A 26,647-nucleotide genomic window follows, 5' to 3' on the forward strand; every position below is an offset into this window, starting at 1 on the left:
AGACTGCTGAGTCCTAATGCCCTGAAGTAAGGGTCAGCTAACTTTCTGTAAAGGGCCCTGGAGGCCATGCAGGGCTGTGTATGGCCTCCAGGGCCCTTTACAGAAAGTTAGCTCTGTGTGTGTGTGTGTGTGTGTGGCTGTAGTTTTTGCTCGGCCCTAAAGCATCCAATTACATGTGTTGAATTAACTTCTGTTCCATATATATTTACACGTAGTACTAGGTATATACCTTGGAATTATTGAGAAAACGATCCCACAAATGATTTTCTCTACAGTTTACTTCTGTCTTGGAACTGTGTGAGGTCTTTAGGTATAGGAACTCTGTAATGGCACTTCACACCACAGAAGAAAAGGTATATATTGTGTCTGCCGAGGTGATGAAAAAGGAAGCCCAGGCATCACCTGTGTAATCACATTGCCAAGAAACACACCCGTTTGTCTGGTCAAAGGCCCTCAATAGAACTACCACAGGGCACATTAACACGTGATGAGAATGCCACTTGCTAAATCCGGAACCTGGGAAATTCTACCAAGACAAAATGACCCAATTTCTCCATCAGATAATTGGAGAGGACACTGTTACACATTCCACTAAATTCAAGAGACATACCAACCAAATGCATTGTCTGGACCTTTTTGGATTTGATTTGAACAAACCAACTTAAGATTATTGAACAAGTGGGTAAGTTTGACCTTGACTCAGTATTTGATGTTAAATATTAACTCAATCATTTTATGTTCCTGAAAGTCGTACGGAAGAGCAGAGGGCCAAGTAGCCAAGATAATTTTAAAAATTGACGTGTTCTGGAAACTCATTCTACCAGATAACAGAACAAAAGCTGCCGTGAATGTGGGAGAGTGTTACTGGCGTGGAGATGGGTAGTGAGACCTGGCAGTGGACAGCCAGGAACAGACCTGGTTCCTCACCAGGCGCTGCCAGCACCATTGCCGCCTGATAGACTAAAGGCCAAAAGCTTTTTGAAGAAAACATAGGTGAGGGTGTTTAAGATGCTGGGACGGAAAGAGTTTAAGTAACAAAAGCACAAACTGCAAGGGAAGGAGATTGATGTATTTGATGACATTAACTGTTTAAAATTTACAAATGACTAAAACACCTTAAACAAAGTTGAAAGACCAATCGGTTATGGAAGAAGATAGTTTTAACAAAGACTTCTCATCCACATTATTTAAAAGCACTTCTCCAAATCAGTTAGAAATCCAACAACCCACAGGGAAAAAAAGGCAAAGTATATAAGTGGGGTATTCACAGAAGAGGATAATAAACATGAAAATACGTTGTGTCATTCCAATCAGTCAAAGGCAAACAGAAACATCAGAATTCCACGTCATATGTATCAGGTTAGAAAAAATGCTAAAAATTTACCCCTCGATGTGAGAGTGAGGTAGCTCGCATCACTTGTGAAGGAGTAGCTCTGAGCCTTTAAAGGCTCCACAGAGCACCTGGCAGGTCCCTGCCGTGGACCCTGGAGGGCTCACCCGTGCTTGGGAAGGCGCGTCTCTCGAAAGGGTGGTTCTTACGATGCAAAGAATCAGAGTCCTAATGTTATTTGGTATGAGGATATTCGTTAATTTAGTTATACTTTAAGCTTGAAATCATTCTCTTAGTTAAAAATCAGTTTTGAAAGTTGTTTATAGCAAAGTGCCTCTGATTAATTAAAGCAGATACAGATTCTGTTACACTTAAAAGTTTATTTTTAAATGAGCATGAAGTAGGAACAGAGGGAGCTTGGTGAGAGCACGCTGTCTGCAGGTTCAGGGCTGTGTCGTGCTGCCACCGGGCCCCTTCCCGGGCCTCTCTCTCCGTCGCTGGGTCTTGCCTTCTGATGGTGTTCTGCATTCCTTGCCTCTCTTCCGCCCTGCTGGCACGAGGGCCGGGCAGGCCAGCAGTGCAGTGTCAAGTATGTTCCTTGTGGCCGCAGCTGGGAGCCAGAAGACGTCCTCCCTCTTCCAGCTCCTGGCCCGTCCAGCTGGCTTCTTCCCTCACTCACAGGAGCCCTCCTCCTGCACTGGTGAGGGTGTGCCGGCTGCCACGGGTAGGGTGGCCGCTGAGCAGGGACAGCTGGTGCGAGACCTGCGATGGGCTTGTACCGTCCTGGGTGCGTTTGGGTTGAGGTCTGGTCCTAAAAAGGGGATGTTGTCTTCTTGCTGGAAAGTTAGGAAGGGCTTGGGGTTGTCAGAGAGGGTGACCCTCAGTCAGCGCTCTGCCTTTCCCTGTCTCTGTACTTCTGCTTTCCTTCTCTCTTGGTCTTCCCCGTCCCCGTCCAGGGCCGCCTTCCTCCCTCACCCCCGACCTGAACTTGGTAAGACTAAGAGGAAGTGGGTCCACAAAGCATTGCATCTCTAGCACCATCCGAATTAGCAAAGAGAGGACCCAAAGGGAGCAGAAGGCAACGTTTGGTGATTTGTTTCCTTCTCTCAGAACAGACGTCTGCCCCTCTGGAGCCCCAGACGCACCTGTGCTTTGTGTTCATGCAGATCGCGCCAAGAGAAGGAAGCTCAGGGAAGAGAGGGCCTGGCTGCTGGCTCAGGGCAAGGCGCTCCCGCCCGAGCTGTCCCACTTGGACCCTCACTCCCCGCTGCGGGAAGAGAAGAGGACGAGAGACCCGTGAGTGTTGAGCGGCCCCAAGCCTGCCTCGGCGTGTGGGGGAGCGGGGGGGCGTGGCCAGTGCTCGTGAGCCCCTTCCGCTGCTGTCTGACTTGTTGGGTTATTATTCTTTAGATCACAGAAGTACTTACTAGAGTAGAGTAGAGTAAAACCTGGGAAAGAGTGTGCTGTTAAATCACGAACATTACAGAATCATAAATGAGTTCCAACCATCATTTTGTAGATGAAAAAGATGGTAGTCCTCTTTGGCTCAAGTATGCTGACCCTCACCCTCATCCTATTTTCAGGAGCGTTCTCGGTGTTACAGACTTACCTTAACAAAGATTTATTGGGACTGTTCCAAATCTGGGTGCAAGAGAGCTGTGTGTCAGGTTGCATCAAGAGCACCGAGGAGAGAAGGTGGTCTCAGTTACCGTTAATTTCTTATTTTCTGATTTACAGCTTTGAGCTGGACGATGATTTCACTGCCATGTACAAAGGTCAGTTCCCACGCTCAGCTCCCACGTTCTGGTTAAGCGTGTGCCCACATCGGTGTGTTAACCCAGCTCTCCTCTTTGGCCCTCAGTTCTGGACGTGGTGAAGGCTCACAAGGATTCCTGGCCCTTTTTGGAACCAGTGGATGAATCGTATGCCCCTAACTATTACCAGATTATTAAGGTAGAGGTGGCCTTGTCAGCTGTACGCGACTGTGGTGTGTGCATCTTTAGTGATCTGTGTTGTTGTGTGTCAGTTCATCTGCTACCCCTCAGGGGTCCGGGTTGCTGGGCGCACCCCAGGCTTCTGAGCAGCTCCTGACGGTGTGATTGCTCTGCCTGGCAGGAACAGCAGGATGCTGTGTTCTCCAGCATGTGGTAATTAACGTGTCCTGTTGTAGGTCCCCATGGACATTTCAAGCATGGAGAAGAAACTGAATGGAGGTTTGTACTGTACCAAGGAGGAGTTTGTGACTGACATGAAGACTATGTTCAGGAATTGTCGGAAATACAACGGGGAAAGTAGTGGTAAGTGCACGAGGGGGTTGCTGTGGACGCACACTGGTGCACCAGGAGGACCAAGAGTAACACGCCTCCTCTTTTAGAAACACACTTTCTAGAGATTCACACCTTTCTCGGGGACCACAAAGAGAATGTGTGTTAACGCTGTGGGATGGGCGTGCTGGGCCCTGTCCCGTCCCACACGACCAGAGGGGCAGCGGTGGCTGATGGCCCAGGTCCTCGTCTTCCTCCAGGCCCGCCTGGCTCTGGTTCTCCTCAGCCTCCACCGTCAGCCACCTTTGCATCACAGAGCAGACCTCTGATGACACAGCCCGTGTCGCGCCAGGTGCTGAAACTTGAGCTCACAATGCCTTCTTTTTTTTACTAGACAGATTCAGTGATTGTACTTAATGTTTCTGCAGTTCGGCCTTAAAGAATTCAATTTTTACTGGTTTGGGGTACTGGGCTCACTGTCCCAGCCACACAGGCTGGAGGCCAGAAATCCGTGTTCTGGTTTCTTGTCCCGGTCTCGTGTCCGTAGCCCTACAACGTAGGAAGCGCTGCAGCCCAGGCAGTCGCGCAGTTGAGCCCGGGGCTGCCTCGTTGCGTGTTTGTGGGCGGAGGTCTGGGGGCCTGCCCAGCGGGGCTCAGGCCTCGGTCCCCCGCAGAGTACACCAAGATGTCGGACAACCTGGAGAGGTGCTTCCACCGCGCGATGCTGAAGCATTTTCCTGGTGAGGATGGGGACACGGACGAAGAATTCTGGGTCAGAGAGGAGGAGAAGCGGGAGAAGAGGCGTGGTCGGGCTGCACGCAGCCACGTGTGCACCCGCTCCCGGGACTCGGAGGCGCCCGGCCGGAAGCAGCAGCCCACGGAGAACGGAGGGAAGTCGCTGCCCCCTGGGCGCCGCGCTGCATCCTCTGGGGCCGGTGAGAGCAGCGGCTCTGCGCAGCCCTCTGGCGAGGTGGGCACCCCGAACAGCGGCGGCCTCCCTGGACCCCTGCATTACAGTGGAGCCGGCCAGGCACCCCTCTCAAGCCAGCTGGTGAGGAGCGGCTTTGTCCTGTTGTGGTTTCCCCTGGTTGGGGGCTGGGGGACGGGGCGTGAAGCCTTCTCAATCAGATCCTCTTCCAAAATGGTGTTCCTGCTTATGGATGCTCTCTTCTCCCCGTCTGCCCTTCCTCTATGCTTCCTTTGTTTTAAATCCTCCTTTTTTGAAATCATTTGAACCACACATTCTCAACACGGGCATTAACCCCTTTTAAGTCAAAGGCACAGAGGTACATACAGTATGTAAGTGAACCCTTCACGAGGGGAGCAGTTGGGGAGAACACTGGCGGAGGCGGCTCTGGGGAGAGACAAGGACGGGAAGCCCCTGCTCTGGCCCCTCTTGTGGTGAGTGTGCGCTCGGAGCAGGAGGCGGCCTTGTCCTCCAGCAGGACATTCGTCTTCCGGATGCAAAGGGTGTGCCTCTTCTCTTCTTCTTCTTGCCTTTGCTCCATGCCCTCCAGAGGCCAGCAGGACAGGGAACGTTTTGTCCTCTCCGAGGGGCGGATCCTGCCACCATCCGTGTCTCCTCTGGAGCCCCAGATCCGCACCCCGGTGGGCCTGGACAGCAGCCCCAGCCTTTAGCAGTGCAGGTAAGCAAACGGCTCAGCATGCACAGGTGCAAAGGTGCGTTTCAGGTTAAATTGGACTTGTAATTTACCATTACCTTGTGGTAAGCACATCTTCTCTTTTCTTGTCACCAGCCTCCAGCTGGAATTAACCACCACCGAGGCCCCCCTGACGAGAAGCCAGTGTGCGGAGGGCTAGCGCCCCTTGCTGACATGGGATCGCGTCCTGGACCCTCACTGCTCGGGCAGATGAGCGGCCCCAGCCAGGAGGGGACTGTGTATACCCCAGCTCATTTCCAGCCGGGCTTTATCCCTCCCAGGCACGGGGGGGCTCCGGCCCGACCCCCAGCCTTTCCTGAGAGTTCAGAAATCCCTCCCAGCCACATGTACCGATCCTACAAGTACCTGAGTCGAGTACACTCTGCAGTCTGGAATGGGAATCACGGTGCTACAAATCCAGGACCCTTGGGGCCAGATGAGAAGCCCCCCATGGGGCCAGGACCCTCTCACCAGCCTCGCACTCTGGGTCACATGATAGATTCCCGAGTGATGAGAGCACCCCTCCCCCCAAACCAGTGGCCAGAACAATCAGGCTTCCTACCTCACGGAGTTCCTTCTTCGGGGTACATGCGACCACCCTGTAAACCTGGCGGACATCGGTTCCAGCCCCCTCCAGCACCAACGCAAGGTTCTTTCTTTGGAGCACCGGCCCAGGCCCTGCGGGGAATGCAGGGTGGGGACTCCATGCTGGACAGCCCAGAGATGCTCGCCATGCAGCAGCTCTCCTCGCGGGGGTGCCCGCCAGGCATGCCTTACCGCCCCCGCCAGCCCGTGCCGCCCCCCGTGCCTGGCCCTTTCCCCCCAGTGGGCGTGGCGGCCCCCAAGCCTGCCTTGGGGGACCATGGGCGGACACAGGACAGCAGGGAAACACTGGAGCCTGAGAACGGCCGAGGTAATTCCCAGCCTCACCTTCATCTGCCCTTTGGCTCTCTAAGCTGTTAATTAAGGACTCACCTTTTTTTTTTTTTTTAAACATCTTTATTGGAGTATAATTGCTTTACAATGGTGTGTTAGTTTCTGCTGTATAACAGAGTAAATCAGCTATACATATACATATGTCCCAATATCCCCTCTCTCTTGCGTCCCCCTCCCAACCTCCCTATCCCACCCCTCTAGGTGGACACAAGCACCGAGCTGATCTCCCTGTGCTGTGCAGCTGCTTCCCACTAGCTATCTGTTTTATATTTGATAGTGTATATAAGTCCATGCCATTCTCTCACTTCGTCCCAGCTTCCCCTTCCCCCTCCCCGTGTCCTCAAGTCCATTCTCTATGTCTGTGTCTTCGTTCCTGTCCTGCCCCTAGGTTCTTCAGAACCTTTTTTTTTTTTAAGAGTCCATATATATGCGTTAGCATACAGTATTTGTTTTTCTCTTTCTGACTTACTTCACTCTGTAGGACAGACTCTAGGTCCATCCACCTCACTACAAATAACTCAATTTCATTTCTTTTTATGGCTAATATTCCGTTGTATATATGAGCCACATCTCCTTTATCCATTCATCTGTCGATGGACACTTAGGTTGCTTCCATGTCCTGGCTATTGTAAACAGAGCTGCAGTGAACACTGTGGTACATGACTCTTTTTTGAATTACGGTTTTCTCAGGGTATATGCCCAGCAGTGGGATTGCTGGGTTGTATGGTAGTTCTATTTTTAGTTTTTTAAGGAACCTCCCTACTCTTCTCCCTAGTGGCTGTATCACTTTACGTTCCCAACAACAGTGCAGGAGGGTTCCCTTTTCTCCACACCCTCTCCAGCATTTATTGTTTGTAGATTTTTTTGATGATGGCCACTCTGACCGGTGTGAGGTGATACCTCATTATAGTTTTGATGTGTATTTCTCAAGTGATTAGTGATGTTGAGCACCTTTCATGTGTTTGTTAGCAATCTGTATATCTTCTTTGGAGAAATGTCTATTTAGGTCTTCTGCCCATTTTTGGGTTGGGTTGTTTGTTTTTTTGATATTGAGCTGCTTGTATATTTTGGAGATTAATCCTTTGTCAGTTGCTTCATTTGTAAATAGTTTCTCCTATTCTGAGGGTTGTCTTTTCGTCTTGTTTATGGTTTCCTTTGCAGTGCAAAAGCTTTGAAGTTTCATTAGGTCCCATTTGTTTATTTTTGTTTTTATTTCCATTTCTCTAGGAGGTGAGTCAAAAAGGATCTTGTGTGATTTATGTCATAGAGTGTTCTGCCTGTGATTTCCTCTAAGAGTTTTATATAGTGTCTGGTCTAAAATTTAGATCTCTAATCCATTTTTAGTTTATTTTTGTGTATGGTGTTATGGAGTGTTCTAATTTCATTCTTTTACGTGTAGCTTTCCAGTTTTCCCAGCACCACTTACTGAAGAGACTATCTTTTCTCCATTGTATATCCTTAGCTCCTTTGTCATACATGAGTTAGCCATAGGTATGTAGGTTTATCTCTGGGCTTTCTATCCTGTTCCATTGATCTATCTTTCTGTTTTTGTGCCAGTGCCATACTGTCTTGATTACTGTAGCTTTGTAGTAGTCTGAAGTCAGGAAGCCTGATTCCTCCAGCTCCGTTTTTCTTTCACAAGATTGCTTTGGCTGTTCGGGCCCTTTTGTGCTTCCATACAAATTGTGAAATTTTTTGTTCTAGTTGTGTGAAAAATGCCATTGGTAGTTTGCTAGGGATTGCATTGAATCTGTAGACTGCTTTGGGTAGTACAGTCATTTTCACAATGTTGATTCTTCCAGTCCAAGAACATGGTATATCTCTCCATCTGTTTGTATCATCCATAATTTCTTTCATAAGGTCTTTTGTCTCCTTAGGTAGGTTTATTCCTAGGTATTTTATTCTTTTTGTTGCAGTGATAAATGAAAGTGTTTCCTTAATTTCTCTGTCAGATTTTTCATCATTAGTGTATAGGGATGCAAGAGATTTCTGTGCATTAATTTTGTATCCTGCTACTTTACCAGATTCATTGATTAGCTCTAGTAGTTTTCTGGTAGCATCTTTAGGGTTCTCTGTGTATAGTGTCATGTCATTTGCAGACAGTGACAGTTTTACTTCTTTTCCGATTTGGGTTCCATTTATTTCTTTTTCTTCTCTGATTGTTGTGGCTAAAACTTCCAAAACTATGTTCAGTAATGGTGAGAGTGGACAACCTTGTCTTGTTCCTGACCTTAGAGGAAATGGTTTCAGTTTTTCACCATTGAGAACTATGATGGCTGTGGGTTTGTCATATATGGCCTTTATTATGTTGAGGTAAGTTCCCTCTATGCCTACTTTCTGGAGAGTTGTTACCATAAATGGGTGTTGAATTTTGTCAAAAGCTTTTTCTGCATCTTTTTCTGATCATATGGCTTTTATCCTTCAATTTGTTAATTTAGTGTATCCCACTGATTGATTTGCATATACTGAAGAATCCTTGCATTCCTGGGAGAAACCCCACTTGATCATGGTGTATGATCCTTTTAATGTGTTGTTGGATTCTGTTTGCTAGTATTTTGTTGAGGACTTTTGCAGCTGTGTTCATCAGAGATTCTGGCCTGTAGTTTTCTTTTTTTGTGACATCTTAGTCTGGTTTTGGTATCAGGGTGATGATGGCCTTGTAAAATGAGTTTGGGAGTGTTCCTCCGTCTGCTGTATTTAGGAAGAGTTTGATAAGAATAGGTGTTAGGGCCTCCCTGGTGGCGCAGTGGTTGAGAGTCCGCCTGCCGATGCAGGGGATACGGGTTCGTGCCCCGGTCTGGGAGGATCCCACATGCCGCGGAGCGGCTGGGCCCGTGAGCCATGGCCGCTGGGCCTGCGCATCCGGAGCCTGTGCTCCGCAACGGGAGAGGCCGCGACAGTGAGAGGCCCGCATACCGCAAAAAGAAAAAAAAAAAGAATAGGTGTTAGCTCTTCTCCGAATGTTTGATAGAATTCACCAGTGAAGCCATGTGGTCCTGGGCTTTTCTTTGATGGAAGATTTTTAGTCACAGTTTCAATTTCAGTGCTTGTGATTGGTCTGTTTACATTTTCTATTTCTTTCTGGTTCAGTCTCGGAAGGTGGTTCTTTTCTAAGAATTTGTCCACTTCTTCCAGGTTGTCCATTTTATTGGCATATAGTTGCTTGCAGTAATCTCTCATGATCCTTTGTATTTCTGCAGTGACAGTTGTTACTTCTCCTTTTTCATTTCTAATTCTATTGATTTGAGTGTTCTTCCTTTTTTTCTTGATGAGTCTGGCTAATGGTTTATCAATTTTGTTTATCTTCTCAAAGAACCAGCTTCTAGTTTTATTGATCTTTGCTATCGTTTCCTTCATTTCTTTTTCATTTATTTCTGATCTGAGCTTTATGATTTCTTTCCTTCTGCTAACTTTGGGGTTTTTTTGTTCTTCTTTCTCTGATTGCTTTAGGTGTAAGGTTAGGTTGTTTATTTGAGATTTTTCTTGTTTCTTGAGGTAGGATTGTATTGCTCTAAACTTCCCTCTTACAACTGCTTTTGCTGCGTCCCATAGGGTTTGGGTCGTCGTGTTTTCATTGTCATTTGTTTCTGGATATTTTTTGATTTCCTCTTTGATTTCTTCATTGATCTCTTGGTTATTTAGTAGCATATTGTTTAGCCTCCGTGTGTTTGTGTTTGTATATTTTACAGGTTTTTTCCTGTAATTGATATCTAGTCTCATAGAGTTGTGGTTGGAAAAGATGCGTGATATGATTTCAGTTTTCTTAAGCTTACTGAGGCTTGATTTGTGTCGCAAGATACGATGTATCCTGGAGAATGTTCCATGAGCACTTGAGAAGAAACTGTATTCTGTTGTTTTTGGATGAAGTGTCCTATAAATAGCAATTAAGTCCATCTTTTTTAATGTGTCGTTTAAAGCTTGTGTTTCCTTATTAGGTGATAGTGGGGTGTTAAAAAGTCCCCTACTATGATTGTGTTACTGTGAGTTTCCCCTTTTATGGCTGTTAGCATTTGCCTTATGTATTGAGGTGCTCCTGTGTTGGGTACATAAAACTTACAATTGTTATATCTTCTTCTTGGATTGATCCCTTGATCATTATGTAGTGTCCTTCTTTGTCTCTTGTAGTAGTCTTTATTTTAAAGAGTATTTTGTCTGATATGAGAATTGCTGCTCCAGCTTTCTTTTGATTTCCATCTGCATGGAATATCTTTTTCCATCCCCTCACTTTCAGTCTGTATGTGTCCCTAGGTCTGAAGTGGGTCTTTTGTAGACAGCTTATACACAGGTCTTGTTTTTGTGTCCATTCTGCCAGTCTGTGTCTTTTGGTTGGAGCATTTAGTCCATTTACATTTAAGGTAATTATTGATATGTATGTTCCTATTACCACTTTCTTAATTGTTTTGGGTTTATTACTGTAGGTCTTTTCTTTGTCTTGTGTTTCCTGCCTAGAGAAGTTCCTTTAGCATTTGTTGTAAAGCTGGTTTGGTGGTGCTGAACTCTCTCAGCTTTTGCTTGTCCACAAAGGTTTTAATTTCTCCATCGAATCTGAATGAGATCCTTGCTGGGTATAGTAATCTTGGTTGTAGGTTTTTCCCTTTCATCCCTTTAAATGTGCCCTTCCACTCCCTTCTGGCTTGCAGACTTTCTGCTGTAAGATCATCTGTTAACCTTATGAGGATTCCCTTGTATGTTATTTGTTGCTTTTCCCTTGCTGCTTTCAGTATTTTTTTCTTTGTATTTAATTTTTGATAGCTTGATTAATATGTGTCTTGTCATGTTTCTCCTTGGATTTATCCTGTGTGGGACTCTCTGAGCTTCCTGGACTTGATTGACTATTTCCTTTCCCATATTAGGGAAGTTTTCAACTATAATCTCTTCAAATATTTTCTCAGTCCCTTTTTCTCTTCTTCTGGAACCCCTATAATTCGAATGTTGGTGCGTTTAATGTTGTCCCAGAGGTCTCTGAGACTGTCCTCAATTCTTTTCATTCTTTTTTCTTTATTCTGCTCTTTGGTAGTTATTTCCACTATTTTATCTTCCAGGTCACTTATCCGTTCTTGTGCCTCAGTTATTCTGCTATTGATTCCTTCTAGAGAATTTTTAATTTCATTTATTGTGCTGTTCATCACTGTTTGTTTGCTCTTTAGTTCTTCTAGGTCCTTGTTAAACGTTTCTTGTATATTCTCCATTCCAGTTCCAAGATTTTGGATCATCTTTACTATCATTACTCTGAATTCCTTTTTAGGTAGACTGGCTATTTCCTCTTCATTTGTTTGGTCTGGTGGGTTTTTACTTTGCTCCTTCATCTGCTGCATATTTCTCTGTCTTCTCATTTTGCTTAACTTATTGTGTTTGGGGTCCCCTTTTTGCGGGCTGCAGTTTCGTAGTTCCCGTTGTTTTTGGTATCTTCTCCCAGTGGGTGAGGTTGGTTCGGTGGGTTGTGTAGGCTTCCTGGTTGAGGGGACTGGTGCCTGTGTTCTGGTGGTTGAGGGTGGATCTTGTTTTCTGGTGGGCAGGACTGCGTCCGGTGGTGTGTTTTGGGGTGTCTGCAACCTTATTATGATTTTAGGCAGCCTCTCTGCTAATGGGTGGGGTTGTGTTCCTGTCTTGCTAGTTGTTTGGTAGGGAGTGTCCAGCACTGGAGCTTTTTGGTTGTTGAGTGGAGCTGGGTCTTAGTGTTGAGATGGAGATCTCTGGGAGAGCTCTTGCCAGTGGATACTACTTGGGGCCGGGAGGTCTGGTGGTCCAGTGTCCTGAACCTGGCTCTCCCACCTCAGAGGCTCAGGCCTGACAGCTGGCCAGAGCACCAAGACCCTGTCAGCCACACGGCTTTTGGGAAGTCTAACGTCTTCTGCCAGCATTCAGTAGTTATTCTGCACAAGTTGTTCCTCACTTAGATGTATTTTTTGATATATTTGTGGAGAGGAAGGTGATCTCCATGTCTTACTCCTCTGCCATCTTGAAGGTCCTCTCTCTTTACACCTCCTGTTGCTAGAGGGGATCCACATTTCACCTGGACAGGAGATAAATCTGGCAATCTCACTTCACACCTAGCCCATCCACCTTTTTTCCCTTTGTGCTTATTAGTCTGTTTCACTTGCGCATAGCGGGCCCCACGCAGCGGCCTTGCCACCGGCCCTTCAGACCAGAGTTCCTCGTGAAATGGGTGAGCCGACACTTCAGTTCAGGACGTGCGCTGAAGCTCCTCACAGCACACTCAACTCAAGATGACTCACGTTTTAACACAGACTGTTGAACAAAATGTAGACTCGCCTCCAGCCTCTTGTTCTTTAATTACGCTGGGTTGAGCCAGTCATGGTCCAGAAGGATTTCTGTGATGATCATCACTGCACAGGTGCAGTGCTTACTGTACCAGGCACTCTTTTTGAGACTTTTACCCATACTGACCCTCGGAATTCTCAGAGCAAGGGAGCTGTTATCATCCTCGTTTTTATAGATAGAAATTCCAAGCCACGAAGATGGTTACTTGCCTTCATCTAGTTCTGGGGACAGGGTGGTTGGGTGGGTCCTGGGATTTGAACCAGACGCACCGGGTCCATCGTTCGTGTCCTCAACCCCTGCATTATCCAGCCCCACTTAAAAATTGCTGTCCTGAAAGTTACCCATGGGAAATACATTTCCAGCGTTTTACTTAAGGTCCAGTTCTCTCCATTCTTTTCTCCTCGGGTGCATATCTGTGCCTGCTGAGAATGAAGAGTAATTAGTGAGACCAGCAAATCTTGAAGGGGTTTCTCAAAAATGCCATTTAAGAGAGTAAACCTAAAACTGCAGGAGAAAGGCGACAGGACTCCTTTGTGTGATTAATGCTTGTTTCCGGGATAGACATCTAGCCTGTGTTGCATGTGAGAGAGTGGGGGACACCTGGACTTCTGCAAGATATGATGACGGTTCCATGTAAAGTTGGGGGTGGACCTAGAACTCAAACTTCCATTTAGTGTTTCTTTGGAGGAAAGCCCCGTTCCGTGAATACCAGCTTCAGCAAAATTTTCCAGTAATGATTTCAGACGTGTCTGGAATTCAGAGCTTTGGAGGGAAAGTCCCAGGACCAAACTTTGGAGCAGTCTGTCTGTGTTGCCATGGATTTTGTTTGTATTGTTTGCATTTTATTACCTTAATGAAGTGTAGTTGATTTACAGTGTTGTATTCATTTCTGCTCTTCAGCAGCAGTGATTCAGTTACACATGTAAATACATTCTTTCCCATGATGGTTTATCACAGGATATAGAATATAGTTCTCTGTGCTCTACAGTAGGACCTTGTTGTTCATCTGTCCTGCATGTAATAATTTGCATCTGCTAATCCCAAACTCCCGACCCATCCATCCCCCACTTCCCCTCCCGCTTGGCAGCCACATCTGTTCTCTGTGCCTGTGATTGTTTCGTAGATAAGGTTATTTGTGTCGTATTTTAGTTTCCACATATAAGTGATATCATGTGGTATTTGTCTTTCTCTGACTTAGTGTGACAATCTCTAGGTCCATCCATGTTGCTGTAAATGGCATTATTTCATTCTTTTTATGGCTGAGTAGTATTCCATTGTGTATATGTACCACATCTTCTTTAGTCGTTCATCTGTTCATGGACATTTAGGTTGCTTCCATGACCTGGCTATTGTAAATAGTGCTGCAGTGAACATTGGGGTGCATGTGTCTTTTCGAACTATGGTTTCCTCCAGATATATGCCCAGGAGTGGGATTGCAGGATCATACGTTAACTTTATTTTTAGTTTTTTAAGGAACCTTCATTCCGTTCTCCATAGTGGCTGCATCAATTTACATTCCCACCAACAGTGTAGGAGGCTTCTCTTTTCCCCACATCCTGTGCAACATTTATTATTGGTAGACCTCTTTAATGATGGCCATTCGGACTAGTGTGAGGTGATACCTCGTTGTAGTTTGGATTTGCATTTCTCTAATGATTAGTGATGGTGAGCATCTTTTCATGTGCCTGTTGACCATCTTTATGTCTTCATTGGAGAAATGTCTATTTATGTCTTGTACCCATTTTTTGATTGGTTTGTCTTGATGTTGAGTTGTATGAGCTGTTTGTATATTTGGAAATTGAGCCCTTGTTGGTCGCATAATTTGCAAGTATTTTCTCCCAATCCATAAGTTGTCTTTTCGTTTTGTTTATGGTTTCCTTTGCTGTACAAAAGTTTGTAAGTTTCATTAGGTCCCACTTGTTTATTGTTTGTTTTTGTGTGCGATGTTGCCGTGTTTTATGTTGACTAAATGATGAAAAGTGCACATTTTCATTATCATTGTATAGTTTGTACCTTTGATCTTTAAAGCCAGCGTTAGTTCATCAGGAGCCTGCGATCCTAGTTGATCTTAAAAGTCATGAATTCTTGATCTTGTCCTTAAGCTCTCACCAGAATCGTACTGTGACCACCTCTGGGCAACTCTGCCCTACCTCAGAGATCATAATAATAAGACTAAGACGTGTTTATGGCTAAACACAACAACAAGGGAAAGAATTTGTAATTAAGCCTTTGAGTCTAGTCATTTAGTCTGATTGTTATTCAATTTCTGTGTGTGCGGAAGATGCCTTCTGAGTGTTAACACCCTTGGCATCTTGTTTTCAAGATGTCCAGACAAGACGTATACTTTCATTAAGCAAATACTGATTGAGCCCCGTTTTGTGTGAATGACTGAGTGTGTGGTGGGGAACAGAACCTAGCCCCTACTCCCTTGCAGCGGGTGTCCTGATGGCAGAGGTTGGGTTCCGGCATTCCTGGTGTCCTTGTGCCGGGTCCCTCTTTCTCACTGTCAGGGTACAGCCTCCCAACCAGGCCTGCAGTTCCAGCGCCAGTGCACCCTCCGTCCTGTTTCACACACATGTCCTTGGAGTCGGGCACACGGATCGCACCCCCTTGCTAGTGCGGAAGGGATTGCGAGGCCTCTGGCAGACCTTGCAGGGGCTGCAGAGCCTTAGCCCTGGTCTGGGTTGGGGGAATCAGGGTGTCGCCACGGGGGCCCCATGTCCACATTGTCTGACTGCCCGTCGTATGCTGGGGTTTCAGCTCCCGAGGTGCAACTTTGTCTCCATTTTTCTTGCAGCAGATCCCTTGCCTGGGCTCGAGGAGAAACCAGCCAGTGTTGGTGCTTTGGAGGGGGCGTTCCTCAAGCAGCTACCTCACCCCGTGCCCCCGCTGCAGGCCGACTGTGCCAGGCGGAGCTCGCCCCAGGGAAGGGATTCGGATGGCCCAGAGCTTAGGCACGAGTCCTCAGAGCCTGGAGACAGCTGCCCAGTGAGCGCAGGCAGGGGCACCTGGCTCTCGGGGAGCGGCTTCGCAGGCCCAGCCGCCCAGGGGTGCGCCCTAGCTGACCCGGGGGCGCTGCCTGAAAATGGACTGAGGGTGGAAGCCTCTCCGTGTGGGTCTGAGGGCAAGGGCAGGGCGCCACCGGAGGCCATGCCGCCTGCCGAGCCCGCCTGCCCCCCTCTGTACGCGCCTGGCCTGGAGTACCCCGGCTCCACCGCACGGTACCACGTCGGCCCAGGCCTGCAGGCTGTGGGCCCCGTGATGGGAGGCAAGCCCTCAGCCCCACACCCTCAGCCTTTTCCCCCTCGGGCGTTTCCGTCCCACGACCCTCATTCTGGAGTCTTCCCCCGGTACCGCCCCCATCAGGGAATGAGGTACCCCTACCAGCCGCCACCCCAGCCTTCGTACCATCACTACCCGCGGACTCCTTATTACTCGTGTCCACAGGGATTTTCAGACTGGCAGAGACACCTCCCTGCCCCGGGAAGCCCGAGCGGGCCCCCGCCGGCTCAGCCTGCCCCTGCCAGGCCCCTCTTCCTCGACAAGAGCGCTGGGGCCGGGCTGCAGGGCTGCGAGGCACTGAGCGCTGCCTTAACTTCCCCCGCGCGGGTGGACGCCGTGGTCGCCAAGACAGCTGACGGGCAGAATCCCGGCCCAGAGGAGAAGCAGGATGAGTCTATGGAGAGGCCAGAGAGTCCCAAAGAATTTTTAGATCTGGACAACCACAATGCAGCTACCAAGCGGCAGAGTTCACTGTCAGCCAGCGAGTATCTGTACGGAACGCCTCCTGCGCCGCTGAGCTCGGGTGTGGGCTTCGGTTCGTCTGCTTTCCCCCCGCACGGAGTGATGCTGCACGCGGGGCCTCCGTACCCGTCGCAGAGGCCGGCCGGGCATTTCCAGCCCAGGGCTTACTCCTCCCCCACGGCTGCTCGCCCGCCTCACCGCCCAGTGGTGGCCCAGCCCAATGGCCTGTCCCCCGAGTGCCCCCTCTACCGCTACCCAGAAGAGGGCCTGGGCCGCTTCCAGGCTGTGATGATGGAGCAGATGGGCCCTGGAAGTGGGGTGAGGGTGCCTCTCCAGGAGGTGTACAGGCCGCCCGGGTAAGGCTGCACAGAGTGCTGTTTTCTGGGGAGAAAAAGAGTAGGTGGTAGTTTTACAAAGAAAGATGGCCTTGGGAACGAAGGTGGTGTGCGGGATCTGGGCGCGGGAAGGGCGTGTGGGTCGTGGGTGCTGGGGACTTACTGGGAAGGCGCTAGCTTTGGAGTCCAGTCTTGTCTGTGGTGGCTTTTTCCCTAGTGAACGTGAATTGGCATTTAAGTGACGGTGCAGTTAGATTTTGGACAACTGATGGCCAGCGTTTGGGAGCTGTAGGCAGAGGCTCTCACCCGGGTGAAGGGGTCTCAGACCTGGGGTGGGCGGTCACAGGTGGTGTCCCGGGCTTACTCCTTGGCTCTCCTTTCTTCCTCTAACACTGAATGAAAAAACTAGGTTTATCCAGAACTAGGGCAAGTCACATGACTGTCCCCATGAGAATTCTAATAGACCCACCCAGGTAATCTGTCATCCAGGAAGTTTTCAAATCAAGTCTTGAAAAAGCCTCACCATAAAACCAGCATCCTCTACCTAAAGTACCCGAGTGCCCCTCCCAGGCCAGCCTCAGCCGACCTGAACACCTGTAGTGTTTCACGTCTTGTCTTTGTCCTCCCGGAGCACAGCCCCAGGCCGTTACCTCAGCTGGTCTGATGGAGGCCTTGTTTGATTTCTTCAGTTGTCCGCAGAGTGTCCTTGTAGCTCTGTTTCTTTTTGATTTTTTTCCCCATTCAGGATCCATTCGAGGTTCATGGATCTACGTTTGGTTGCTGTGCCTGCGTAGTCTCTTAATTTACAACATTGGCTTTGCTTTCTTTGTTTTTCAAAGACCGGAGACCAGTTCTGCTGTCAGAGTGCCCCAGACCCTGGATTCTTCTCATTGCTTCCTCATGTTCAGAGTCACATTGAACACCTCTGTCAGGAGTCCTGCACAGGTGGTGTCGGGCGTCTCTCACCCGCCACACCTGGCAGCACCTGTGTCAGTGTCCAGTGTTGATCCCCTGGGTAGTCAAGGCAGGGTCTGTGTGAGACTTTTCACAATTAAAGGTTTTTTCCTTTGCACCGAGTCTGTCTTTGCTCATTCTTAACCGTCCCTTACTTACGTCTCTAGGCTGCAGATGCACCCGGCCCAGTCCCGGCCCTCGTTCCCAAAGACGCCGGCGCCAGTCGCGCCGCAGGAGGGGCTGCCACTACGTGAGCCCCCAACGCTTCCTCTCGATCAGGTCAGAGTGATGAAATGTCAGAGCTCTTCTTATTCTTCCAGGCAGCAGGAAGTAAGGACTTGAGTTTGTTGCCGTCGATGCAGGGACGGTCCCCCGGAAAGGGCTTTGTGTCCTGTGGGCGGCCGGGGAGGGCCCGGCCCAAGCACTCCAGCTGACGGGGCCTCAGAAGCAGCTTCCCTCCCGTACTGGCGAGTCCCTTTTTCCTATTCTTACGGCACCAGCTGTTTGGGGATTATTTAAAGTTCCTTTTCCCAGACTGGCTGCCAGCATTTCTTGGATACGATCCCTTGTCTGTTTTACCCTCCTCACCTACTTCATCTGGGAGAGGCTGGTCCACGGTGCTGGGCGCCGTGCCCGGAGCTGCCCGTGCGGGCTCTCTCCCCTGGCCCGACCCAGCTTCCCTGGAGGCAGGAGTCCTCGGCCGCTACAGGGCTGAGCTGTGAGTCGGGCATTCCAGGATTCGGAGCCCGCACTCTGGCAGAACTGGCTGACGGAGCCAAATCAGGCTGTTTCCCCAGATGGAGAGGAATGCTTGTGCGTGCAGCTCCTCGGCTTAATTGTGTTAACGGTTGACACATGTTAATTTTGTTCAAATTGTCTTTATTTTGCTTCCCTCAGAGCTAGTCCAAGGAGGAGACAAGCCCCAGGGAAACAGAAAGCTGCATATGACGAGGGTGGAGAACGGGGAGGAGTGGGGCGCGGCCCCGCCCCCCTCTCCCATCATTGGCATCACTTCCTGCGTCCCAGAGCCTGGACGCCCCTTCTTACCGACGCACCTGCTCGCGAGGTCCTGGGCGAGAGTGGAGACCAGATGGGCTGGACTCTGGTGGCTTTTCCAGACCCTGAGACTCTGGTTCAGGGAAGATCGTCCTGACCTGGGGGGGCGGTGCTGGTGGGCTGTCATGGCGGCTGCACTCAGGTATAAGTTTGGGGAAGGGACTACTTGTGTTGGATGTGTCTGGAGCTGGGTCCAGTTTACAGAGTTTTCATGTTGCCTTTAAGATGGTTTCTGTCGTTGGTGGTGAATGTATTGTTCGTAAAGCCTGCAGGGCGGGTGGTGGGGGTGGAGTCTGGCCGGTGGGCCCGCAGCCCTGCTTACCCTCCTGTTTACAGCCCTGGCCCACTCACATTTGGGAGCTGGAGGAGAGGGCAGGCAAGGCCGCCGTGTTTCCTCTAACGGGCTCTTCCTGTCAGCCTGAGGGGCAGCCCCCTGGCCTGGCGCCCAGGTCCTGGTCCAGCACAGCAGCGCCCCTCCTGGTTGGCCAGCTGCCCCGCCAGGCAGTTGTAAACCAATATCAGGGGCATTTGCTCGTTAGAAGGTGAGGTGACCCGTCCCCGTCACAGCCCTGCCGGGACTGTGGTCTAGAAGACGCCACGAGCTTCCTGGCACGAATCACAGTTTGTGGCAGTGACTACTCAGGTTTGTATATGTTTAGTATCAATAAAGAAGCTGCACAGTTTTTAATAGGAAAATGTATTCTATAGATTTACAGCTTGAATTTAGGAATATTTCAGTATATATAGTTTTTATTCATTTTGTGTGAATCATAGTAAAATAAGTCATGGTGATTTAAAATAGCTATCAAGAACAAGTTCTTGAAATCACTTGTCTGTCTGTGATAGGAAACAGTTTTACAGTATTAAGTTACTTTATTACAGTTTTAGAAGCCAACGACACTGGATTCTCCCTGTTTATTAGCATTCTTTGATTTTAGCTGAGATGCCACCAAAGTTAGGACTCATACGTTTTAAACTTTTGAATATCCCACAAAGGAAAAAAGAAAAAAACAACAACTAAGGAAGATGCCCTCAAGTTACAGGTTTCTGTAAAGAATAGTGTATTTTTTAAGCATGCCTTTGGGATAGTAGAAAGGCTTCCATAAAACATTGGTTGGTTGATTTGCACTTGTTTCTTATAAATTCAACTGTGTGAGAGGCCAAGAGAACCTTGCCTCCAGTCCTAGCGTCCTTGATGAAGCTGGAATAAACCTGCGCTTTCAGTAGGAAAAGAAACAAGTTGGAAACATCCCTGTTGTCCACGTGGAACCCAGGCACCAGCTCCAAACACGTGGATGCTGACCTGCGGGGCTCATGAGGCTTGGGCAGGTTGAGCGCTGGGAACGCGGACGCCTCCCAGACACTCTGCACAGAAACGTGAATTTTTCCTTACCAGACTAAAATTTGGCGTGCTTTTAGATGGAGTGAGTTTGGGGGCTGTGTTCTTATTGGATCCTGGTTCTTGTTAGAACCCTGTCACTGGTGTGATGTGGTTCAGGGTGGGGAGGTCAGTGTCGCCCCTCGGGAAGGATGGGGTAGGGTTGCGGGCAGGTCCAGGTTGGCCCCCGAGCTGTGAAGGACCGTGCCCAGGACACTCTGCTTCCCCGCGTGTCTGTGCGCCAGCCGGGAGGGGAGACCGCAGCTTTGTGCAGCTGGTCTGGGCCCAGAGCCTTCTCCCTGCCGGCCTTGAAGCTGCTTCGGGTGCGAGGCTGTGGACACCCTTGCCTTGAGCCGAACCAGCCCGGGGCAGGGCCAGGAGGGACCATAGCGATTCTGCCCTCTCTTTCCGCCTGGGGGCCTCGGAGCCTCGGGTCGCCCTGCTCCCCCCGCCGCAGCCCCTCCCCCATCACCCGCTGCCCCAGGAGCTGTGGACAGGACAGGAGCCTCCCTTCTGGGTGAGTGGACACTGAGGGGGTGCGGAGGGAGTGGAGCCCCACGTGCTTACTGTGGTGAGCCTGCTGCATCCCTTGGCCGTCCCCTGCGCTCCTCCCAGCTGGAACGCGGCCTGGGAGGAGGTCCCAGAGGGGCCTTCCCCTGGACCACTGACGCCTGTCAGGGGCCAGGAGGACTTCACGTCCACCGCTGACCTTGGTTAGAAACTGTCTCCCCAGGACCCAGGGAAATAAAAGATCCAGAGAGAAAGGTAGAGCCTTTTGGAAGGTGTCTGGCCTGGGGTTTTTTTCCCCTCAGAGTCTGTCCATTTAAAATTAGCTCTTGGCTAAAGTTTATTACAGTAAAAACATAAGAAGACTAAGTAAGGACAGGCACACAGGATCCTGTTCATAACACTTTTCTCATACCACCTTTTAAAAGTGAAACTAAAGCTGCTGCGCCCTCTCCCTTGCAGGGGGTAGGGGTAGGGGACACACTAGCCTGTTGTCAGCAGGACGCCCTACCTGGGGCCCCGGGTGCCTCTGAACAGGAAAATTTTCATGTTGCTTGAAAGCCTTCGGCCCTCAGCCAGCCTGGCCCACAGAGCCTGGCAGTGTTCTTGTGACTGGGCGTCCAGGTCTCTGTCGCGCGGGTTAGCTGCTGGGTCATCACTTGTCTTAGTTCCTGCCGGGTCCGGGAGTGGGCTGCGTGCTGTCCAGGACAGCCAGCGTCACCTGGGCTGAGCTTTTTTCTCACTTTTTAAAGGAAGTTCCAATCTACAGCTACACACTGCTCTCAAGTCCTGGTTTGAAATTTCCCGTGAAACCCTAACCCAATCGCCCCGAGGCAGGGACCGTCACAGAACGGTGGCCTCCAGGGCGCTCAGAGTCCAGCTGAAGGACTGGGATGCCCACCTCAGACATTGGGTCGTGTGGGAGTTGGGGCTGTCGGGCCACGGCTGCCGGGGTGCGGGGTCCCCAGCCAGGGGCTGAGCCCGTGACTGGACTCTCCCAGGACACGGGCCTTCCCTGCCCTGCGTCCCCTCGTGTGAGGCTGGCTGCTCCTCGTGCCCACTGCTTCGCAGGCCCTTGCCGAGCAGTCCGTCAGCGGGCTGCCTGCCCACTGGTCTCTCCCTCCTTCTGCCCTGGGGCCTGATGGAGAAATGCCTCAAACCAGCTGACTGTCCTGTGGTTTTGAAAAGGGTAGGTGGGTTTGGGAGTGAGTTACTGAACGCTGCCCCCCTCCCCAGCTGGGGCTCATGCCCGGCTCCCCTGCTGCAGAAGCCTGCGAGCTTTCCTGGCCAGTACTGGAAAGGGGAATGCTATTTATTTTTATATTGTGTATATTTTGTCTGGTCTGCTGATTCCCTGTTTCACTGAGAGCCACACTTACCTCAGTAGTTAGTTCTATACTGTGTGTTGGATAATTTTTTTAAAACTTTTTAAAAAGCTTTTTGATCCTTGGAGGTCTGTAGATTTATTTCCATATGAACTGGTTATTTTGTATAAAGTACATTCTTAAAATAGCAAGGTGATATGTGTGAGTTGTGTGTGTCCTGTGTCACTTTCATCATCGGGGCAAGCTCCCCATCAGGACAGAGGTTTGAATTAGGCCCCAGGGCTGTCACCTAAAAAGGCAGCCCCATCTCAGCCCACATGGTCCCCGTGGGCCACGCATGGGGTGGGGACGGTTGGGGCCCCGCGCCGGTGACGGGGGCTCTGCAGAGAAGCTGAGCAGTAACGAAGCTGGCTGGTGGGTCCAGGCCGCGTCTGGGATCACACACTCTTCCCCGCCAGGCCCGTGGGCCCCGCCTTCTGCGCCCAGCCCGGGGCCACCCTCAGCAGCCCAGGCGCTTGCACAGACAGCACCTCACCCAAACCAGGCCCGCCCGTAAGTGGAGTGTGCACCGGGCGCCGGGGTCCCGCGCCTGGGGACTAGGCCGCGCCCTCCTCCCTCCCAATCTAGTTTTCCTTCCCAGTTCCTGGGGGCTGTTTGGGGGAGGGGGAGGAGAGAGGAAGAGGAGCCGCCTATTATCAGTTAGCTGGAGTCTTAGGTCACAAAAATTCCTGCCCTGTTTTATCCTTGAAAGTAATACCTTTCAGTAGAAATGCTACCACAGATAGTCCCAGTTTCCAGATCTGTTCCCCCTCAGGTTTATCACTTTCTGGGCCATGACCTTCGTCACCTCCAGCTGTTTTTTTTTTTTTTAAGGTATTTTATTTATTTACTTACTTACTTATGGCTGCATTGGGTCTTTGGTGCTGCACGCGGGCTTTCTCTAGTTGCGGCGAGCAGGGGCTGCTCTTCATTGCAGTGCGTGGGCTTCTCATCGCGGTGGCTTCTCTTGGTGGAGCACAGGCTCCAGGCTCACGGGCTTCAGTAGTTGTGGCTCGTGGGCTTAGCTGCTCCGCGGCATGTGGGATCTTCCCGGACCAGGGCTTGAACCCGTGTCGCCTGCATTGGCAGGCAGATTCTTAACCACTGCACCACCAGGGAAGTCCTTGTTTGTTGTCAGATTATCCCCATTCATATATTGGTATGTACTTTTGAGACTTCAGTCCTTGTCCTTTTTAAGAACTGTGTTCACAGTGCAGTCAGTCCCCCATACAAAACATGTTTCCTGTAAAATACTATGTCAATCACATTTTCTAGTTGAGTAGTTGCATTTCCATGTTTTTTGAAACACAGAAAAATGAACTTTAAAGTGGAAGTTGTTAGTAAACCCTGAATTTGATGTGTTGCCAGTCGGAGTGTTTGTCTCGCTTGACCCTCAGTCCCCTCAGCCTGGGCGGGGCCGGGGGCAGGTGGCCAGGACCCTGGCCTGGCCCCCTTTGCATCTTGATGTGTGGACCTGTGTGTGCTCGTATGAATACGTGTAAAGTTTGATTTCTAACTTTTGGATTCCCAACTGGAACCCCTCCTACTATGACATGAATCCCTTGCCAAAGGAAGGCCAGAATGTTCTGACAGTTTTAGCCAGAGATTGACTTTTTAGTAGGAACTTAGCTCTTAGCTGAATGCCCTTAGGGTGTTTCCCAGATTTATCTCCTTGGGACCAAAACAAAGTGTCTTCCACTGGTCAACTGTTTCAAAACCTGGTCCATCAGATTGTGTTAATCTATCCCTGTTTACAGAATCATTGTTTGACATTTATACTTGTTAAGCCCCAGGGGTACCATATGTGATACCCGTGCTTAGAGCGTGAAAAGAAAGCTGGTGGGGAAGATTTAGGGAAAAGGAAGGAAGCCAGCCATGAGTGATCAATGCCGGTTAGTCTCAAAATTCTGACAGAACTTTCCATTTTGACATTTGGAAACATCCAGAGGTCTTGTTAGACTGTAATGGCTTTTGTCTCTAAACCTATTCCTGTCATTGGGAGGAAAGATGTCTTAATTTTATAAACAAGTGGCACCTCCAGGGTGAGATTAACCCAGGGTCAGGCCCTTGGAGGCGACCTTCACCCTGAAACTTTGTGGAAAGGACTTTGGGAGAAATGCCTCTGGGCTGAGTGTCCAGGCTGCCGCAGCCCACCCTGTCCCCTCCCCCACCTGCATCCTGGAGATCTGTCTCCTGGCCTCATGGTTTTCCTTTGGGTTTTTAAAAGGGGAACATCTGTGCACCTGTTTTTGTTCCCCTTCTGCTACCAGGGTTCACTCCTTTAGTTTCCTTAGGTAATTCTAGCAAAAATCTTGGGTGAAAGATGGACGGTGAAATACTAGCCAAGGAGGCAGCTGGAAAGTCCCCAGATTTGGCTGCTGTTTTCTGAAGCACCACCCTCTCTGCATCCCTGATGTGGGTACCAGTTCAGGTGCCTTTGAGAAGTCTTCCAACTTGGAAAAGCACTGCCCGCTCCTGGCTGCTTGGGTCTGAACCTCGTTCCGGACAGCAAGTGGCCAGACGGCGGAGCTGTTTTGGCCAGTTAAGGCTGGCTGTTATTTTTTAGAGCCTTGCAGTTGGTTGCTTGGAGCGTGTCCACAGCTTTTGCTTTGAGGAGGAACTGAGTCGGCAGGAGGAAGGCAAGGACATGGCCCAGCCCCAGGAACTAAGATGAAAACAGACTAACTCACAGTCACCCTCTCAGTAAGTATTTATTAAATCCCTTCTGTGTGCCTGGCGCTCGTGTACTAACTAACAAGACAGAAGGAAAAATACGGCTTTGTCTGCAGACTTCACAGTAAAGGGAGAAAAACAGGGCTGAAAGGCTGGACGAGAGCAACATCTGAGCAGAACGTGGTGCTGAGCTGCCTCGGTGGGTGGGGAGAGATGCCGGCGCAGGGTTTCAGGTCCTCTCGGGCCGGTTCCGTTCGGCCTCCTCTGAGCCCCGTTCTGGCTGGAGCCCCTCCTCCCCTGTCACCCCGCTCTGCTCCCGGCCAGCCCGAACTGCTGTGACGGTGACACAGTGCAGAAAACAGATCCCCAAGGCGCAGGGCTGGAGCTGGCCTTGGGAGGAGTCCTGTGTGTCCTGTGGCCCAGGGAGGGGGCTCCATGTGGCTCTGGGCTGCAGCACCGCCCCGGGGCTTTGTTAGAAGTGCGGATTCCGGCTTCCTGTCCCAGACCTGAGGAATCACAGCGAGCTGGGCCTCAGCGCCTGTGGGCCTGAGGCGGAGTGTGGAGAGTGTGTGTGGCTTCAGGGCTGATGAGCCCTGCCCCTCCGCTGCGTCCCTGCCCCGCCCTCCGGACACCTGCCCCGCCCCCGCGTCCCTGCCCCGCCCTCCTGACACCTGCCCTTGTTCGCCTGTCCCACCCTTGGACTGGTGGATGCTTTGGGGTCTAAACCCAGCAGACCTGCTGTCCAGTCACTTCTGCCGTCCATCCGTTTACTCCCCATGGCGTCTCCCGCCGCTGCTGTTGTGATTGATTCAGCAAATTTTAGTGATCTTATGTTGGGCTTTGCAATGCCCTAGACCAATGGTTGCCATTCTAGGCCACCCATTAGGGGTTTAAAAACCTGGACTTAAAAAAAAATCAGATGCCTGGGCCCTCCCCACAGAGGTTTTCCCTGGTCTGGGGCGCAGCCTTGGCATCGGGGTTTTTCAGAGCTCTCCTGGTGACCTTCGTACCGTCAGCATTGCAAACCACTCTCCAGAACTTGCAGTTTCGGTGTGCACAGGAATCCTGTGAGGGCTCCTTAAGATCAGCCCCTGGACCCTGGGTTGGGGTGTCCCGAGGTCCCTGGGGCCGGACTGTCCTCGCTCCACCCCCCACCCCACCCCCGCAAGTCCTCTGACCACACCCATCTCCTCCCCTGGGTGCCCTCCCCATAAACGTTGCCCCAGTCTCCTCTCTTTACCTTCATCCCAACTCATCCCAGCTCTTCTCCTGGCATTTTCCTCCCGGCATCTGGCTCCCCCTTCCCTTCCTGGAGGCGGGGACTGAGCTGCTGCCTTGGCCGCACCCACTTCACAGCCTTCCGCTGCTCCTCCTCCGTGGCCCCTGGCAGTGCATCAGCCCCTCCCGGAACGGCCCAGGCCTGTCCCACAGCCCCGTCTCACCCCACTCCCACCCCCTCTCCTCTGGACGCCTCCTCGAGACGACCAGACTTTTACCTGTAACCTCAGTTGTCACTGCAGCCGACTGGCACTTCCATCAATTCTGAGACGCTGACACCCTTTCCAGATTCCTGTTGGACTTTGACACCCATGTGTCCTGCTGCTGTTTTGTAATTTTTCGTTTGCCAGCGCTTTAAATTTTTCAATTAGTAAACAATTTGAAATTTTATTTCCAGACTTTATTTCCTACACCTTGTCTATTGTTTGTTTATAAAACTCTTTCTTCACAATTTTTCTGTAATTCACATTAATGTGGACACCTTCCTCCGCTCCCCAGTGCCCCCCATTCATGTTTAAATGTAATTTTCGGCCTTCATTACTCACCTCTTTGTTTTGCTTCTTATTGTAAACTACGCATAAATCTTACCGTTTTAACCCTTGGTAAGCGCATGCTGCAGTTGCACTGAGCATGCTCACATCATCATGCAACCACTAGGCCACCCGGACGTTTTTTATCCCAAACTGAAACTCTGTCCCCATTGAACACTAACCCCCCCGCCCTTGGTAACCACTTTTACTGCTCTGTGTCTGTGATCTTGACTGGTCCAGTTTCCTTGGATAAGTGGGATCGTGCAGCATCTGTGCTTCTGTGTCTGGCTTATTTCACTGCACGCGGTGCCCTCACGGGGCATCCGTGTCATAGCGGGTGTCAGAAACCCCGTCC

The 26,647-nt window shown here is 50.2% G+C and overlaps 1 protein-coding gene and 1 long non-coding RNA gene across 3 annotated transcripts in view; one reads left to right on the forward strand and one right to left on the reverse strand.

Moving 5' to 3' along the window:
• CECR2 (CECR2 histone acetyl-lysine reader) overlaps positions 1–21,934 on the forward strand; it is a gene marked incomplete at its 5' end in the record, with an annotated part of 152,451 nt that extends 130,517 nt beyond the window's left edge. The window contains 10 exons of one of the 2 annotated variants that reach the window (XM_082635952.1): positions 2,497–2,626; positions 3,068–3,105; positions 3,192–3,283; positions 3,501–3,627; positions 4,269–4,645; positions 5,112–5,240; positions 5,352–6,168; positions 15,271–16,573; positions 17,674–17,785; positions 18,404–21,934. In XM_082635952.1, coding sequence (XP_082492078.1) covers positions 2,497–2,626; positions 3,068–3,105; positions 3,192–3,283; positions 3,501–3,627; positions 4,269–4,645; positions 5,112–5,240; positions 5,352–6,168; positions 15,271–16,573; positions 17,674–17,785; positions 18,404–18,409 — 3,131 coding nt within the window. In that variant the 3' untranslated portion in view covers positions 18,410–21,934. The remainder of the gene's footprint in view (positions 1–2,496; positions 2,627–3,067; positions 3,106–3,191; positions 3,284–3,500; positions 3,628–4,268; positions 4,646–5,111; positions 5,241–5,351; positions 6,169–15,270; positions 16,574–17,673; positions 17,786–18,403) is intronic. The other variant, XM_082635953.1, reaches the window with a different exon arrangement.
• Positions 21,935–23,749: 1,815 nt separating this feature from the next.
• On the reverse strand, positions 23,750–25,906 carry LOC309812308. The gene is made up of 3 exons (XR_014295313.1): positions 25,725–25,906; positions 25,220–25,279; positions 23,750–24,990 (listed from the first exon to the last, which is right to left on the reverse strand). It is a non-coding gene; the product is annotated as an uncharacterized lncRNA (long non-coding RNA).
• Positions 25,907–26,647: the final 741 nt, after the last annotated feature.

Source organism: Mesoplodon mirus (genome assembly GCF_964341445.2).
Source record: "Mesoplodon mirus genome assembly, chromosome: 11".
Lineage (NCBI taxonomy): Eukaryota > Metazoa > Chordata > Mammalia > Artiodactyla > Ziphiidae > Mesoplodon > Mesoplodon mirus.